At 38.0% G+C, this 19023-nt stretch overlaps 1 protein-coding gene across 3 annotated transcripts in view; it reads right to left on the reverse strand.

The window, feature by feature from the left end:
- Nucleotides 1–19023, reverse strand: part of ano1a (anoctamin 1, calcium activated chloride channel a) — a 67347-nt gene that overhangs the window by 30507 nt on the left and 17817 nt on the right. For all 3 annotated transcript variants that reach the window (XM_044354045.1, XM_044353959.1, XM_044353886.1), the window contains exons 3-9: nucleotides 12476–12823; nucleotides 8497–8595; nucleotides 6812–6963; nucleotides 3423–3477; nucleotides 2729–2780; nucleotides 1610–1665; nucleotides 1413–1454 (exon numbers count right to left, since the gene is read on the reverse strand). In XM_044354045.1, the coding sequence (XP_044209980.1) occupies nucleotides 1413–1454; nucleotides 1610–1665; nucleotides 2729–2780; nucleotides 3423–3477; nucleotides 6812–6963; nucleotides 8497–8595; nucleotides 12476–12823 (804 nt within the window). The remainder of the gene's footprint in view (nucleotides 1–1412; nucleotides 1455–1609; nucleotides 1666–2728; nucleotides 2781–3422; nucleotides 3478–6811; nucleotides 6964–8496; nucleotides 8596–12475; nucleotides 12824–19023) is intronic.

Here is a 19023-nt window from a genome sequence, read left to right on the forward strand (position 1 = left end):
GCTCTTTCTTTCCAGTCTTGCCTGGTTTTATTCTCATACAGTGGGAGGTATAGGCTCAAAAATGCAAAAATGCTGTCATGCTAGCATGGTAATCTGTCATGCTTTGTTAGTCATTATTTTAAGACAATCCCTAATTGGATAAGAAATTGATCGCATGTTTCACTATCAAATATTGTATTGCTTTGTCACATTTGGAATGAGGAAGAGGACAAGCCCTCCTGAACTCACTTACACTAACTAACGCTCTTATTTTCAAAATAAAGACACCATTTCAAACATGAACCTGGTCAGTGATATAGTGAAGGTATCTTTCGTTTGATCTGTTCCTGAAAAAAACAGGAAAAATTGTTGGAGTGAGATATTTGAATATTATTATAATATTATAATATTAAATTGTTTGAATTTCCCTTCGGGGATCAATAAAGTAATATCTATCTATCTATCTATCTATCTATGTAACACATTTGTAAATCTTATTGTGACGTGAAAGAGGTGCACTATTGTGTTACATATATGTGACCAATTTTGCATATACCTCCTACATTTTTGGCATACATAATGTAAACACAGATGGGAAATCTATTTTTCTATGGAATTAAAGGATTTCATTTCAATATTGGCAGCACTGGACTTCCATATATACTATGGTAATCTCTGTCATGGTATTACAAGGAAAACCTCTAAGAAATCTCAACCAACTGAGTGGCATACTTTAGTCACTCATGAATAAAGTGTATTGCTTTGTTGCATTTTGAATAAGGATGAAGAGAGGTCCTTCTGAACTCACTTAAAGGGAAATTCTCATATTTTACAACTTGCATCTTATTGTTTACAATTATGGTCATTCTGACTATGGTTCAAATCTGCACCTACATAGAGATCTAACTTACAAAGCCAGCTGTTTGGTTAACCAAGTGGCAAAAATACCTATTCATCTGCATTCTGCTTGCCCAATGAACAAAGTTTTCCTGAATTTCCTCGAACCGAGGTGGGGAGTGAAAGTTAGCATGATCCATAGACAGATTGGTCACAATTATGAGAAAAATACCGTAATTTTCCCTCCTTCATTTAAAGAATAAAAAACATTTTTAAGACATGAAGAATTGAGAGGATTATATTATGATTATAGCTTATCTCTAATTAAAATGAAATATGAAAACAACATTTCCATAGTCATGTTTGTTATGCCCAGATCCTGCCAAGCCTCTTTTGTGAACATGAATATAATGGGCTTGTTTTTCCAAAGAGTTCTTAAAAAGAAAGGAACAGTTGTCTGGTTTCAGGTTGGGCTTATTTTTAATCTATCCAAACATTGTTTGGACTTGTTCAACAACCGACTGATGAATGTTAATGAGCTTAACATGCTGGTGGTGACCTCTGAATTTATTGACTCCTGCACCTGCTCTACTTACCTTCCTGTCGTTAGGTTCTGCATTCACCCCCTCGATGTCTCCCTGTAACACACACACAAATCCCATTTTCAGTGATTACACTCAGTTTTTCAGGCACGTAATAATAATACGTGCCTGATGCATTTAATTGAACACAAAATTATAAGTTGCCATTTGACAGAAAGCTGCCTGACTGAGAGTGTGATAGTGAGACTCACATCATGCAGAGGATAAGCAGACGTATAAACACCATTGGCTAGCAGACTGGTGATCCCTGTAAAAAGACATATTCAACAGGATTAAAATCCAAGACAAGACACGCACACACACACACACACACACACACACACACACACACACACACACACACACACACACACACATACACACAGTGATGTAAGATTCAGCAGAAGAGCTCTCTCTAAACCTGGGAATAATGTTACATTTCCTCTTTAGAGTTATACTGTAATCCTTATAGTGACTGATTTACAATTTTGCAGAACACTCACTGTAGGGGGAAGCTGTGCATGACCATTCCAAGTCATCAACGTGTTTGTGGTAAATGGTAAATAATTGCTATCAAGCTTGTTTAAACTATCATTGTTCTATCTAAACTGCTAAAGTGTACTGTTATTCCTCTTTGGTGTTTTTCAGCAGTTACCAACGCCCTCTGCACTGGAGCAGAGCTGACTGTGGTTTGCATGTAGCTGGGAAAACCAAGACGGATTGCAATCAGATTTGTTACCCGGCCAATAGAGATGTGTATATGTGGCGAAGTGTAAACAAAAGGATAATTAGTTGCATATGAAACACTTGAAATAACAACTGTAGATGGGGCCAAAGATTTGAGCTTGATAAAATATGTATTTCCTTTATTTTTGTATACACTTTTACTGTTAAGCACTTTGATTTGTGTGAAAATTTGACTTCAAATATGCTCATTCATTTATTTTTATTCCTGTATTTATTTGTCATTTCTGCCACCAAAACACTAATGTGAATATATTTCCTCTCTACAACTGACAACAAGGAAGCACTCAACAGACTGTTGACCCCAGCCGAGGCCAAATAATCTCATGAGCTAGCAGCTAGCAGAAATGACAGAACAGTCACATATGCTAGTTTAGATGATCACCAAAATTCCTTGAATTTCAAACAAACCCAGACATTAGTTTTGAATGTATGTTGCTCACATACACAGAAATACACAGACAGAAAGAGACAAACACACCCTGCACTGTTTGCTGGTAGTAATTACACTACACTCTGATGAAAACAGGACAGATTAATTGCATATTGATTATCCCTTGTATTAGAGATATAGGGAGAGGTCTTACCCATTGAGTATTTGGCTCGGGTGCATCTTGTCCTCTTCAGTACCTCATAGACCTGACAACACAACAGACATTAAAAACTGAAACATGAGAATGGAGATGAGAAGGAGGAGCTGAATATTTACTTGTATAAAAGCAGAGGTGAAATTGTGAGAGGGAGAATGAGGCAGGCACATCACTATGTATTATAACTCCATCCTCAGAGATGCAGTTGATCCGCTCAGTGTAAAACACGGAGCCCTACACAGTTTTATTGATGAAAGCTGAAGCACAGCTGGGAGCCAACAGCTACTGTGATTGAGGAGCTCCATCCAATAATGAGAAGTCAATCACATTACCCAGTCATTAGTTAAGGACTGCTAAGTGTGTAGGTGTGTATGTATATGTGTGTTTATGTCAATACAGCAACACATGGATGCACATTCACAGATAGTTTCACATAGAGCTGAGAAGTCTTATTCGAGTGAACTACACATCAGAAATCACGGTGTGTCAGGACTTTGTTGTTAGATCTATGTAGAGAAACATACGGAATCAGGGGACATTAATAACAAACATTAATACAACAATTCATACACATTCTGTCATTGTAATAACTTCAAGTTTAATTAAACCCTGTTTCATTTATCTGGAGATCATATGTGGGCTCCTGAAGAAGCCACCTTTCAAATATGCATCTGCTGACACCAATACTTACTATTGAGCTCCTGGTCTTGCTGTCAAAGAATTTGTCCCTGTCAGACAGATCAAATCTGGCAATAAAGAACAAAACAGGCTCAGTTTAGGTTGCAAATTCAGAATGGCCCATTGAGCATAAAGAGGGCACACTGACAGTAGCATTTACATTATGTTTTCAATGTGTCCAATATCTTCAACGTTCAGTCTGAACAGCTCATGCTCCCAAAATGACAAAAATGCAAACATGAGGAAAAAGTATTGTTAATTGTATGTTAAAGTACAGCGGGGGAGCTGGCATTGGTTTCACAACTAAATGATGATGAGGGGAGGAATCCTTGTTGGCTGAATCATTTCATGCAGCTCCCTCTGCAGCCACAAAAGGCTTTTACTACTTTTTCACATATTCAGTATTACTCCCAACACCTGGAAACACACTTTAATGTGTAAAATCGGTGGAGTTCCTCTTATATACTGGGGCATTAAATTGGTCAAGTGCAGCTAAGTGATAGCAGCCAAAGCTGGCCAGTTTTGCAAATAGCCAACATCATAAAAATGCTATTGAAATGAATGTAGAAGGGACAAGGACAATCGTAGCAAATGTGATAACCTAAAAACATTAATATGAACTGACTGCTGCAACAACCTGTGACTTCAGGTCCTAAGTCGAGAGAACAAATTACATATTTACTATGTGCATGAATTAAAAAAAGAAATTACGCCTGACACTCCGTACATACTGTGTGAACACAAGCACTTGGACATTAGAGGGTCAACAATGTACAGTAATAGTGAGTTCAAGCAGTGGCAAGATTTCTACTGCATTTCTTTGTAGTGTCTCAGAAGCTGATTTCATCAAAAAAATTTGAGTGGGTTGCTTCTGTCTGTCAGCTAGTACTAGTGTTGCTGGTGTGTTTGACATTCTGTGAGTGCCTGCCTCATTCTCCCTCTCTGTGAGTTTAATTTAAGCCTTTATTTAGTCCTGTAGTGATCTCCCTTCAGCACATCTGATTGGTTAAGTCAAAACTAGCTTAAATCTAGGAACATTAAACACCATGTCTGATTAAGCCAGATTCAGTTTATGTGGTTTAAAAGGTCACATTACAGTGTAATTTATAACTAGGCTTAATCTCAGGGAACTGTCCCTGAATGTTTTCTAAATTGATGAAGATTAAGTGATGGAGAAGATGTGGAGGGTGATCTCCTGCTAGCTGTTAGTCAGAGTTGTAAATATAGCTACCCACTGCCCACTCTCTCCTCCATACATCCCAGCAGGCTGACGTTTATGCTAACATATTCTTCTTCTCTGATCACTGCCTTTGAAGGAGGCTTGTTTTTACCTGTTGGAACTGAACAGGAAGCATCTGTAAAGTCAGCGCTTTTGCCTGTCAATCCAATTATAGTTGATCAAAGTGCTTTATTTTGTTATTTTCAAAAGCCTCCAACAACGAGTTGAGAATATGTAGATTCTTTTTGTGGTTCAGGCTAGCTGTATTTGTTTCCTCAGGGGAGTTTCGGCACAATGCAGCAGGAGAGTGTCACGCTTTAGTTTCCCTGCCATGTTTCAGTGAGACAGCTTGATAGGCTTGTTGGGTGATTTTTTCGTCCAATTTACACCTCTGTGGTTGTTACTTCTCTCTGCTGTCTCAATAATTAAAGTCCCTGTGTGGCTACAGCTGCCAGTTTCATATTGATTTTAACTCAGAGGTAAAATGAAATGAAATATGGAAGCATAGCTGCACTAGGGCTGATGTTCTGATTAAACAAATCCTAAAGAATTTAGGTTCTTCTTTCAGATTTGAACTTTTCCAGTTAATAACTTTTAAATTGCAAAACTGTGGCTCTGTTACTATAAGAATAGGATAAGTGTGACATTATTAACCATTAGGACAAGTGTGACATTATTAACCATTATATTGTTTTAAGATATCTTCATATCAGGGGTGCTGGATTCATTTCAGAAGTGTGGGGGCCAAAAAGTGTGTGTGTGTGTGTGTGTGTGCATGTGGTCGATAAACCAGAGACTCTCATTAAACGTTTGCAGAGTAACTCTAGCTTGCCTGCACCACAGGGCGGAGTTTAATTCCAAACACAAAGCTGCTAACGGCTGTTTGTGGGAATAGATTCAAGCTTTTTTGTTCAATTACCCAAAACTACGAGTTTACAGGACAGTAACAATTCTGCGGCTGAGTAACAACAAGCAGGCAATGCGAATGTTAACGTTGTCCTTGTGCTGTAAGCAGCCATGCTCAAAGTCAATATTTAACGACAAATTGGAAAAAAACCCATTACTTTCCTGCTGCTTCACCTTTGCAAATTATCAACATGTGAAAATGTCGTTCATAGCCTACAAAAGCCAAAATAAATAGCATGCTGAATAGGTTTTGCCCATGGGCGTACTTGTCCTATTAAGAAAAAGTCCTTTCACTTAAAAAATATTCTTCCCGTTTTATGTTTGCTTGCTTTATTTTACCTAATGTCTTAGGACGTGAATGATTGAAATGTCTTTTTACCATAAGTGTTGCAATATAGGGGCATTTGTGTGGATACAGTGATTTGTGACTTAAAAAGAATGTGGGAGGAGGGTAAAGTGAGGGGGCCAATGAGCCCTTGGACCCCCTAATTCCCATGCCCCTGCTTCATAACCATATTCACATCTTATTATTTGGTAGTTTTGGGGCATTTTCTTGTTTGAATGTGCTGAATTTTGAGCCAGTTTTGACATGCCATCTTTGTGGCGTCTCTGTTGACTGACATTTAACTCCATAACACCACAGAAGAGGCAGAGATCATTTCTGCCTCTTTTAAATTTTCTCAACTCTGAGCCTGCACAGAGCAACGTCATCTGCTAAGAAAATATGTTTAGATATCTCAAATGTTTCAACACATCCAGGTACATCTGATTTTTCTAATGTAAGCTGTATTAACAGATTTTATGACCAATTGGGGGCAGTGCAACAAGTTGTAAAGTCTACATTGACCTACCATCACAAAGTTGTTATGATTAACTTGCTAGCAGATAGTATACTATTGTTTACACATCCAGCAGACACAGAGCAACATCAGCATTTATTAGGAGTCATGTTTCTGGCCACCTGTCAAATCTAAGTCCAATATTCACTCTCCTTCCAGCTTTGTTTTGGTCTCCAACAACTCCTGAGAAAAATCTCTTTAGCTGCTAAATGCTCCACTGTGTTCTCTGGCTAGTTGCTAACTTTGTCTGTCTGCTGTTTAGTACAGTGCAGGTATCCTAAATTTGTAAGCTCATATCTAATTATTGTGTGTACATGCTTTAATAAACGGATTTCTGTTAACCAGGTTATGTTTACTCTGATGACCTTACTGATGACTCAAGGGGCGCAAAGCTACAGAAGCGAGATGTATTACACTCCAAAGTTGAGATTTACTCACAGATGCTGCTTCTCTCTGGAGAAAGGATGAGAGAGTGATTTGAAGCATTCTGGCCGGTTGGCGTCCACTTTTGGGTGGAGAGGAGCTGTGACTTTGTGAATGAACAATCGTATCTTCTCCACCACATTACTTCCTTGTTTCACATCATAAACCTGCAGAGGAAGCAAAAGAACCATGTTTAATTGGAATTTAGGGGACTCAGTATGCAGTTAATCCAGGTAGTCTCATTGATATCAAGATCTGCTTTTCAAGCTCAAAGTTAAAATGCCCTGGACTCTGACATTATAATTACTATATTTATATGTGATCAGAGAACAGAGTGAGTTGGCAAATTTTTACAGTGGGGCCTTATAGATGAATGATGTACAGGGCACCTCTCTGTTGGTGACAGAAGACCATTCCACTTTTTATTTGAGATACAAAGTTAAGTGAGGAATTTATCATCTATGATAAAGCAAAGTGCACTGTGATACACAGTGTCAAGAGGCTTTAAGGTGAATGGAGAGGTATGTATATATACAATATCACCATAATCAAGAGCAGAAACACTGGAAGATTTGCCATTGGTTTTCCGACTAGCAGAATGAAAACATTATTTGTTTCTCTACGGAAATCCAATTTTGACTTTCAGTTTGCCAGCCAGGTGTTCCGCATGGGTCTTAAAGTGAGTCTGTTATTTGGGGTATGAATATGGACAGTGAACAGGATTCCTTTGACCTTGAGAATAGAAAACATTTTGTTTTGCCAGTATTTAAAACAAGCTTATGTTTGATAAGAAAGAGATGAAATGCATCAAAAGCAGACTGCAGGATTGTAATGGCCAGGTTAAGAGAGGAGCCTGTAATATATAAAATTGTATCATCTGCATAAAAATGTACATTACATTGTGGAGTGGCAGAGACAATATCATTTATGTATACAGTCAATAGAGGTGGACAAAGACTATACCCTTGTGGGACACCTTTACTAACCTTAAGAGCACTTGAATTGGAACCACTAGAAACTAAAGAGGATAGCTTTTCCAGTAAAATGTAAGACTTTAGATAGGTCTATAAAATGAGCAGTACGGTGCTAATTAAAAACATCATTTATACAAGTAGTGAAGCTTTTGTTGTGCCGTGACATGGTTGAAATCCTGACTGCTGAGACAGTAGTAAATAATTTGTCTCTAGAAACATGCTCAGTTCTGAGATTACTTGGGACTCTAGGGGAGGGTTCAAACAATGTTATTGATGTTTTTGGACTAAGTCAGCAAATGTTTTGTGCCAATATTCAATATCTTTGCACAATTGACAATCTTTTAACAATTGTCTGTAAAATGCATTGTGGTTAGGTTTGTGCTGCACAGTCCCAAAGGAGGGATTGTGCATGTCACTTGACCAATGTGTGTTGTGATTATTCATGCATTTTACATTCTTATTGGATTTCAAACAAATTCTCAGCACAAGGGATGTAAAAACTGTCACCACAAATGATCATCATTAGGGTGTTATAACACTACATGAATGCAAAGGACAGGAAACAGGAAACATTCATCTTCTCACTTTTCACCACTCAGCACTGCAGCTCTGAGAGCCAGTTAACTCAGCCTCAAGGCAAGAAGAAGCTGGACCATTATACAGTACAGTACATAGACATTTGACAAATTGATTTAGAGATGGACAATTCGCTGATGGGCGGGGTACCTTCTTTGTTGGCATCTTGAGCTTCATGAACTCAGCCTCCCGACACAGGACATTCCATGGAGCATGGATCTTCAAGAAGCCGATTCCAGGGATTTTACCCTGAAATACAACCAAAATTTGCAAATTCAGGGATTACAGTCTATAAAACCACTGCAGAGGCATGAGATAGTACATGACATTTTCCAAAATCTGTAAACCACCTATATAGACGTGCTTTGGTTGACATATTGGAACAACAATCCAGCTGGCAGAACAGCGTGTTACTTTTTTGTCAGATGTAAAGCTCTGCTGTCTGTTAAAGTCACAGGAAAATCCTCTGCATCCACTCCAGCACAAAATAACATCCTTATTATGAGATTGTCTCTGCATCCTCTACTGTTATGTAAAACCACTCATACACTGCCAGACTCACTTCACACCTTTTAGCTCGGCACGCTGACCCGTCTGGATACAGAAATACATAACAACCAATCCAAACTAGCAGACTTATATAGCAAATACTTTCAGCATGTATATCTGTATGAGACATGACACAACAGCTGATTAAAGTGTTGTAAAATGAAGTTGTTGTTACAGCAGCAACACAAAAAAGATAAGAAAATATACTACAGAAAAATCAGAATGTTATGGCAGATGTGCGTTATATAATGTAATATGTCATTAATATACTGTAAAAAAGAAAAGGAAACTGCAACCCAATTTCACAATTTAACTTTAATGTATGGAGGCTGGAAAGTGGCATAATTATACAAGTCTTTTCATGGGTAATTGTAATTTATTTATCATTATTTATTTATTTATTTAATACATTTACATGACTACTCATCACAACTTTATGAACTGATAGTCACCATTATATATGCATATCATTTATCCATTTTTTTAAACAATAAATATAGTCATGGTGAAAAAATGAGAATATGGTAAACGTTTAAAATGCTAACTGTAATGTTAGCTTATTGTTGTAGTAATTGCATATAGGCTGTCACTATAAGCTATATAAATTCACCTATGCTTTATTGAATTACTATTCCATAACCAAGAACTGTAATTTTTATTTCAGCATTAAAAAGAAGGGGAATTAACTTTACTCAGATGTCTAACTTCCACTGAACACTGTGAGTTTCTGCAGAAGAAAAACATGTTCAGGGACAGAATAAATTATTTTTTCTTCTGTGATTAGTCATTACCAAGATAAGTTGTTCTGAACTGTTATTCCTTGTCACATTCACAATCATATTATCTTATTGATTCTCTCAATTATATCTTGAGTTAAATAACATTTGAGGTAAGTGTGACCTAATACAGTGGATTACTGATGTTGACAAATGCTAAAGACAAGCATTTTATCACCATGACAGCAGCCAATTATATAGCTAAATATCATTTTGATTCCATAAAAATGCAAAATGTAAACACAGTTTCTTGCTTTTTTTCCTTTTGGTAGGTGGCCATGGTATTTTGTGATAATACATTTCAAGGTTTCATGATGGAGTTGGCAAAGGAGACTGTTTCCATTATTTCCATATAGTATATAAGGCTAGATTATGTATTATCCCCTTACCCACTGAAAAAGTCTTTAATAATAATTTTGGTACACTCAAGCCACCATACACCTCCATAGGATACTGTCTCCAAAGTTTGCCCACACATTTTAAAGCCATTTAGAGTGACGCTGTATGACATTTAGAGTTTCATTTATTACACTGCGGGTTGCTAAAAGCCCTTTTCAGAGCATATGAAGATTTCCAAAGGATCAAATTGCCTTATGTCACAGTCTTGCTCATGCAGTTTTTAACGGATGATTCACTGTGTGGAGAGCAGTGGTTGAATAAGTATTCAGATCCTTACTAAGTACTTGAGTACCAATACAACAATGTAAAAATACTCCATACAAGTCAAGATCCCAAGATCCTGCATAGAAAAATCCTACTTAAGTAAAAGCACATAAATATTAGCGGCAAAATGTATTTAAAGTAGTATATGTACTCATTTCAGCCATCTGACTGATGAAGATGATACTTTGAACATTTATTAAAATGAAACCATGTGAGAATATAGAGGGAAAAATCACCATTTGGTGGATCTGTTAACATCTGAAATGCAACCCCAACTACACACTGTTTTTTGTAAGATGTCATTATATTATCCATTGTGTCAAATCTTCACCTGAAAAGTAACTAAAGCTGTCAAATAAATGTAGTGGAGTAGAAAGTGCAGTATTTCTCTCTGAAATGTAGTGGAGTGGAAGTATAAGGTAGCATCAAATGGAAATACTCAAATAAAGTACAAGTACTTCAAAATTGTATAGTACATTATTTTAGTAAATGTACTTAGTTACTTTCCACCACTGGTGGAGGATGCAACACATTCTCACTCACAACTCTACAGAACAGTGACAAAGAAAATATCACAAATCACAAAAAGCTCAGTTTCTCCATTAGAGAAAACAAATCTCTATGTGTCTGTGGGCTCATGTAGCAAACACACAATGATGACACAAAAGCTACGTGGAATATTATCTAGTAGATATACATGTTTAGATGAGATAAAATGGAATAATAAACAGAGTAATGTCAAAGCAATGCCCTGAAGTCAGTTCAAAACTGTGGATTAACTAAAAAAAAACTGAAAACAATTAGCTGACTGTAAAGCAACAGATAACCAACTTAGTTTAGTTCTTTTGAAAACAATCTAAATATATTTGATATTTATTTTATCATATCATTGAAAATTAAACATAACATCCACACTAGAGGTTATTAAACAGATCCACTAAATTGTCTAAATTGTGCATTTTATTGCCTGTCTATGCAAGAAGCTATCATGGATTTTGCTTACATATTGCTTACATATCCAACATATTAGACATGCACTGGCATCACCAGTACAAAGATTATGTTTTCCATTCTTGGAGCATTTTGCTCTGATCCACTTTATTCATAGTATTTAACCAGACCTGGTGCCTGAGTCAGGCTGGGTCTAATGCCAGGGTCGGTCTTCTCTCTTTCTCTCTCATTTTTGGATCTGGATTTCGTTTAATTATCCCCAGGTGTGTTTTTATCAGATGGTTCACTTTTTTTTTGGAAAATGTATTTAGGTATCAGGTTTGGGGTGGTTTTCCTCTGGTCTGTTTCCTCTAATTTGCACATTATGTGTATTTGCTTTAAATTCACATTTCTTTTAATTACTTTCATTTTAAAGCATTCTTTCTTCATATGAGGATGTCAGTGTGTTTTTTTGTCCCCACTGATGTCATAATCAATTCAGTTTTCTACATTTTTCTTTAATCATACTCATTTTACTGCTTGAATAATTGTTTCTTTTTACTCCACATTAATTCTTCTTTGTTCTAACCTATTTGATATGTCATTAAATGCTGCCCCTTCACACACACACACACACATCCAAGGCACCTTCTGTTACTAACTGTGTGCAGCATCACATGCTGAGCCCTATCTTCAAGCTGTGCCCATATGTACAACATAATGAACTATTCTCACCTCCTTTCAAACTGCTTGACCCTCATCTATCAGTAAGTCAAATAGACAAACATGTTGTTCCAGACCCTACAGGTCAAACTCACTTGACAATGACAATATAGTGAATTTAACGCTTGGTCAGTGGTTGAAACTCTTTTGTAGTTATTTTGTATCAAGTGGCCCCTCATCTGGTGTAGTGCAAGATAATCAGAAAAACTCATTACATTGACATTAAGAGGGCGACATATTGATCTGTTCAACAGCTGAAGCTGAAAGATAATAGGTTCGAACTCAAAAGTGTCATGAGATGGAGGAGAAAAAGAAATGGAAATGGAAGGCAAATCTATGCCACACACACATTCAAATTCCCAGGAGGTCCAATCCTTTCACTCTCAAGTCCTCCACTATCACTCACTCAATGTATAAAGAAATTCGTGACAGCGGAGCAACAGTAAGGGAAGTGAAAGGTCAATTGACAAAATACCCTCCTTTCTCACCTCTTCATCCTTTTCCAGCTCCAGCCCTGTCTCCAGTAGGTTTTCCTCAAACTCTTCCCGCCTGAAGCGCTTGTCATCCTCGTGATAGTCAGTCCGTTGCTCCTGGGCGGCAATCTCTGGGTCTTCTTTGGGCTGCAGCGGCGCACGGCTGCTTCTCATGCTCAGACTGCGTCTAAGCCTTCGGATGAAGTTGCTGTCACTAAACCTGGATGACTGGCGCCGGATACTGTTGGGTTTCTGGATGTGGTACGCCAGCACGTAGTCCACCCGCCGCCGGCCATCAGAAAAGTATGGGCCCAACCGATGACACAGAGGCGAGCCGTCTTCAGCATAAAGATTTTTCATTGGCTAGAGGCAAGACAGGGAGAAACAGAGTTATAGATTACTGTAATTATAGAAACACTTCTTACTTCTTAAAGAGAAGCATAGCGTTGACAAAAATGTTTGCAGGAAAGCAGCTGTCACATGCAGCAGCCACTTTCAAAAAGTCTGTGACAGCAATCCTCCATCTTGCAAGCATAACTTACCAAACACACACACACGTATGACACACAAACACACATGTACGCACACACTCACACACACACACACACACACACACACACACACACACACACACACACACACACACACACACACACACACACAGACATACACACACACACAATGTGAGGCAGGAAGCACCATGCTCCCAGTGCACTCCTGCTCTGTTTTCCTTCAATATGTTTTTCCCAATAACTCAACATTTTTGGCAGTTTGGGCCATTTCTGCTAATGAGGGAAGCCCTAAAACACACCGTAAAACATATTTAGTTTTAGTCATCTGACACCATAGACATTTTTTCCTTAAATTGTATCTTTGTTTTCATGACACTGGCTTTCCAGTGAGCCTAAAACAGATGCATCAAACAGTTCAGAACTGTTTCATATACTGAAGGAATTACTTGCTCTGACTCAAAACCAGTACTGACACAACCTGAGGGGTCTTTGCTTCAATAAAGTAATTCTAAGACATTAGATCACTGTTATTGTAAATTGGCAGTAATCTTTTCAAAGTTGCACTTGGTTTCATTTACATTTCATTTCTCTTAGTACATCACTATGAAGTCCATTCATTTCTTATGTACTAACTGCCAATAGAGCGCTCTGTCAACATTACAACCCTGTGTGCATTTACATACTACTAATTTGCAACAGAAAATGCCTTTTGTAAGAAAATGTAATGTCATCCATGACAACTAAAACATGATTAACAATTTTATGGTTATGTTTAGGCAAACCAAAGCACTTGGTTAAAGTTAGGAAAAGATTGTGGTCTTCGTTAGATTTTAAAAAAGGCAATGGTGACACAAGGCACCATAATATTTAATAAAACTGCAGAGGCGTACCTTTGTCTTCTATGCTTTCTCCAAAGCATATTGGGCAAACCATAAGTATGTACTTATGGTGGTGAAAGGAAAAAAAAAACCCAACATAAAAAAACCCAACTGAAAACACAAACAAAGATGGAGAGAGACTGACAGGCAGAGTGAAAGCACAAGGTAGGGAGGAGGAAGTGGATGACGTTGTTGATGGTTGTATCATACTTCATTCTCTGCAGTATATTTACTTCATGGTTCACTGGACTAATGCACTCCTGGGCACCATACACTTTCACACTTGCAATGTAACATCATTTACTGTCCCAGTGGAGAAGACCAGTGCAGATAGCGTAGTGCCCTTTGTACACAACATCTTATTGAACAGGGAACGACATACTTATTCATGTGCTTCTACAGCTGAAACATGTTGTACTCTATGTCATCAAATATTGAATGTACATAGCGAGTAGTCTCTGCAGAGTGATATGCATCCTATTTTTGTTTTGCAATCCCCAACAGCATTAAATGAAAGCTCCTGTTGTATTAAACCACTGCGGAATATAAAAGAATGCAATATGTTGGTATGCAGTAACACACAAATTTCACTTCATACTTTATTACACATTGTTTTGCATTTTGCATGGTAAAGCATGCTGTACTTAGACAATAACAAACCAATAAGCCACATAGTTATAGAAGAGCTGAATGATTCAGTTGAGAGGATAATAATTTATTGCACGCATAACGGTGCTTACTGGCCAATGCTTAGTGATTTACTCTACCCTACGTTCAGCAGACCTTACAGTACAGAATTCTTAGAAGGCCGTTTGACATATAAGGCCTGGTTTACAGTTAATACTAACATTAATCACATCCATAAAGGCCTGGACACACCAGGATTTACGCCACACCAGTGGACCAGTGGATGCACTTGTGGGGATGAAGTAAATCTGTTTTCACATGGACTCAGTTTTGTGACTGCCACTTAATTGGTGGTGTATGGTCAGTCTGCACTCACTTTCAGAACCTTGTTGACTCTTGATGTAAATTTTGCACTGTATTGGCCCAAATATAAGACTATTTCATCCATCCATCCATCCATGCATTCATTCATTTATTCATTCATTCATTGAGGAAACCCAGACATCCTTCATCCCAGCAACACCCTCAAGCTCCTCCTGTAGGATCCCAAGGCTTTCCCAGGCCAGAAGAGATATGTAGTCCCTCCAGTGTGTTCTGGGTCTGCCCCGGGGTGTCCTACCAGTTGGACGTGCCTGGAACACCTCCAGAGGGAGGCGTCCAGGAGGCATCTTAATCAGGTGCCCAAACCACCTCAGCTGACTCCTTTTGATTTGAAGGAACAGCAGATTTACTCCGAGCTCCACCTGGGTCAGTGCAGCATAAGCAGCAATGTGGGCATTTTACCTGACTGTTGTGGTGAAGACAGAGCTGAGCCAGAAGGCAAAGCTCTCAGTTTACCAGTCTACGTCCCAACCTTCACATATAGTCACAAGTTTTGGGTAGTGACTGAAAGAATGAGATTGTGAATATGAGCAGCTGAAATGAGTTTCCTCTGGAGGGTGAGAGATAAAACTATACCTTTTGTGGAAATCATGTTTGAAAAAGTGAGGATTGTTTTGATTTGAGGATTAGACAATTGTGTGTTTGCAAGATATCCTTTTTGAATTGAGAGAATACCAATGTAGCATTATGGGCTGTTTGTAGTAGTCCATTTATAGTGTGTCTGTTAGAGTCAGTCTGCACTAAAAGTATTTTGTTAGCCCAGTTTAACCTACAGAAGTGTAATGGACTTTCTGGATTTGGGAAAAGCCAAGGGAGAAATAAATTCCTGATGAGTGAAAATGAATTCTGAGTGTCTCACTCTTTAGGTGCACTGAATCATTTGTCAGGCAGCCAAGAAGTACTGCCATCACAGATGATGAGACAGTCTGAAAACCGCAGGAGAAAATAAATTTGACTGCTTCCAAGAGCCTAACAGGAGAGTGTGTGGGTGTGTGACTGATAGACAAGCTACACAAATGTGGGATTTACCTTCTGCTTTAATGGAAGTAATTCACTTCTACGATAGAGAGGAAAAGAGGGTTCTGTCTGAACACGCTTTATAGTCCTCTGTAGACAAACACTTTTTGCTGAGCAGGTTTAGGTGGTTCCCTGTTGGTCATGTTTTTAGCCACAATAACATCAAGGCTCTATAGATGGAAATGTCAGTCCGTCACTTTGATCAGGACTGAAATATCTCAACAGCTATTGAATGGATTGCCATGACATTTTGTACAACATTCAGGGTCCCCAGGGGATGAGACCTGATGACTGGTGATCCCATGATAACCCCAGACAGAAAATTCCTGAGGAAAAAGACATGAAATATGCACAGCTATCTTGATAACATACTACTATCAAGCAGTGTGTTGGAGTTTGGTTTTCAGTTGAACTTGTAGTTGTTATTTATGTTAAAACACTGAAGGACCTGACTTGAGCCTCTTCATTTCCATATGTATGTTTTCATTATATATCCGCTATGTACTATGTTACATGTTTTGTATGATCAAAATAAAAATAAATCCTCAAATGAACATTATTGGTCAATTTCATTATCTGCATATTTGTTACTGCACCATATAGCAGAGGACTGTTGACTATTTATTTCCAGATCCACTTTCTGATCTGAGTGTAATTCTAAGAAAAGTCCTCTGTCTGACCTTGTCCAGTCTTCAGTCATCTGACTACAGATGTGTGTAGTCACTACCACTTGATGAACTAAACTCCAGGCTATTTGTAGGCCGACTAACCCTATACTGTGTGTGTGTGTGTGTGCGCGCGCACTGGCTGAGGTTGTAGTATTTAGTATATTACTTCTGGAGGCCATCTGACAAAACAGTGAGGCACACAGCGGTTATACACACACAAACACACACAGATTCTCAGTTGCTTCACTGACCCTCTTTAAGTTGACATCCAGTACAAAAGGCTAGTTGTTTATCACACTGTATAAACTCTGACAGATAGATGTGTGTTATGATTACATGACATGGAAATTTATTGTGCCTTGGGAAAATTATGTCATTGCAGTACCAAAAAGAAAAAAGAAGGACACCAAATGTAAAAAATAGAACACATAAAAATAGAATATAAACAACTGTGGGCTTGCATAAACACACAAAAATACAAATGAAATATGTGCTACATATAGCCTACTGTAGAATTTTGTGTGTAAACAAAATAAATCAGGACTAAGGTCAACAGCCACTACAGCAGGTCTGTGAGACTCGAATGCTCAGTGTAAAAAAACCCAAATTGTAACGTAATGGATAAAAACGTTTTTTGATCCTTAGAAATTGTGGTAAAGTAAATGCAAAAATAGCATGCTAACACGCTCACAATGACAATATGAACATGGTAGCGTTTACCATGTTCACTATCTTAGTTAAGAGTGTTGGCATGTTAACAACTGCTGACATGCAGATTCGCACTAGACGTTAAGTACAGCTGAGGCTGATGGGAATGTCATTATTTATTTGGCCATTAACCAAATTGAGAACATTAATATCTTGACTTGATGATGACGTAAGATGAAAGGTCAAAAGATCACCTGAGTGATTATACTTTCATCCTGAGGGCGACATGAATGTCTGTATCTAAATTTGTGGTGATCTAGTTAGTAGTTTTTGAGCTATATCACCAAAAATGTCAACCTGCTGGTGCAGTTAAATAAAAAGTTAAGAGATCACCAAGTTCTTAGGATTATCCTCAGGAAACCATGAATGTCTGTACAGAATTTAACGGCAATATGCTCTTTTTTTTTTTTTTTTTTTTTTAGATATATACTGTATATAGAGAGTTAAATTAAGTAGTTAAATTAAAGCAATATGGAGAATACTTCCCAGAGCCCCAGTCCCTAAATCACACTAAATGCTCACTGTGTGGCAATTAGTGTGTGGTAATCTGATTACTTGCTAATTTGTCTGATAATATGTACAACTAAAGGACATTATGGATTAAAACAATGAGGCCTATAAGGTGGCTCCTGCATTTTCTACCTCATCATGAGGCCCTGTGTCAAAATCTAGTCTTAACACTTTTATCATTTCATTTGATTTTATGCTTAGTATATATTCCATACATTTGTATTTAACAAGATTACCACATATTAAGTGATACAAAGCAAACCTGGGACTGGTTACTGTTCCAGTACAGGAGCACTGGTGGGTTTCTGGGGCACTGGACAAAATATAATGAAACTGCTTTGTGTAGTCTTCTATGTGCTCTGGATACCGGATGTGCTCTGTGGATGTGCTTCTATGATACAGTGTGCACTAAAAATATTTTAATATTAACAATAGATCTAATGGGTATGTGTAATATGAGAAGTCTGCAGCTCCCCTCAGCTATGTTTTAGGATCTTCCAGCTCATTGATTTGGTTTCATGACCTGCAAACTCATTTACAGAGCAGCAGACAGCTGTTTTCAGTGAAAAAGTGAAACTCAACCTGCATATCTGACCAGCACCAAATAGCAGACACAGTTAGCAACTAGCTGGTGAACATAGTAAATATTTTCAACATATTTTCCTCAGGAGTTGGTGCAGACCAAAACAGAGCTAAAAGAGAGTGAATGTTGGACTTAAATTCATCAAGTGGACAGAAATATGACTTCAAGTGAATGCTAGTGTTGCTCCGTGTTTGCTGGTGTGTAATTAGTGGATAATATGTTAATGTTGTGTTTACAGGTTCTTCTACTGCCTCCAAGTGGCCAAAATATTGATTAATAATCTATTAAAAGCAACGGGATACATACACAAGGCACAGAGAGAATCAATAGAGCCCCACAGTTCATTTTTTCCCTCAGACCTCATCAATATCAGCCATCAATTCAAATATTCTTCTCACATTATAGCAGATAATTTGGCCAGTGGCCAGTTTGTTAACATAAATCATTCAAACAAGCCATGTAATATGCATGGCTATGTCCTGCTCCAGTACTATGCAGGTGTACCCGATGAAATGACCACTCAAAGCATATGGACAGAAATGGATATGGGAGTCTGACGATAGCAAGTACTACATGAGAGTTTATGACAGCTTTAACAAGCAGCTGATAACCAATAAGTGATGTGTACATACTGATAGAGGGACAATGACAGTACATTATATGCTGAGGATCAGACAAG

This window comes from Thunnus albacares, chromosome 1 (genome assembly GCF_914725855.1).
Source record: "Thunnus albacares chromosome 1, fThuAlb1.1, whole genome shotgun sequence".
NCBI classification, from domain to species: domain Eukaryota; kingdom Metazoa; phylum Chordata; class Actinopteri; order Scombriformes; family Scombridae; genus Thunnus; species Thunnus albacares.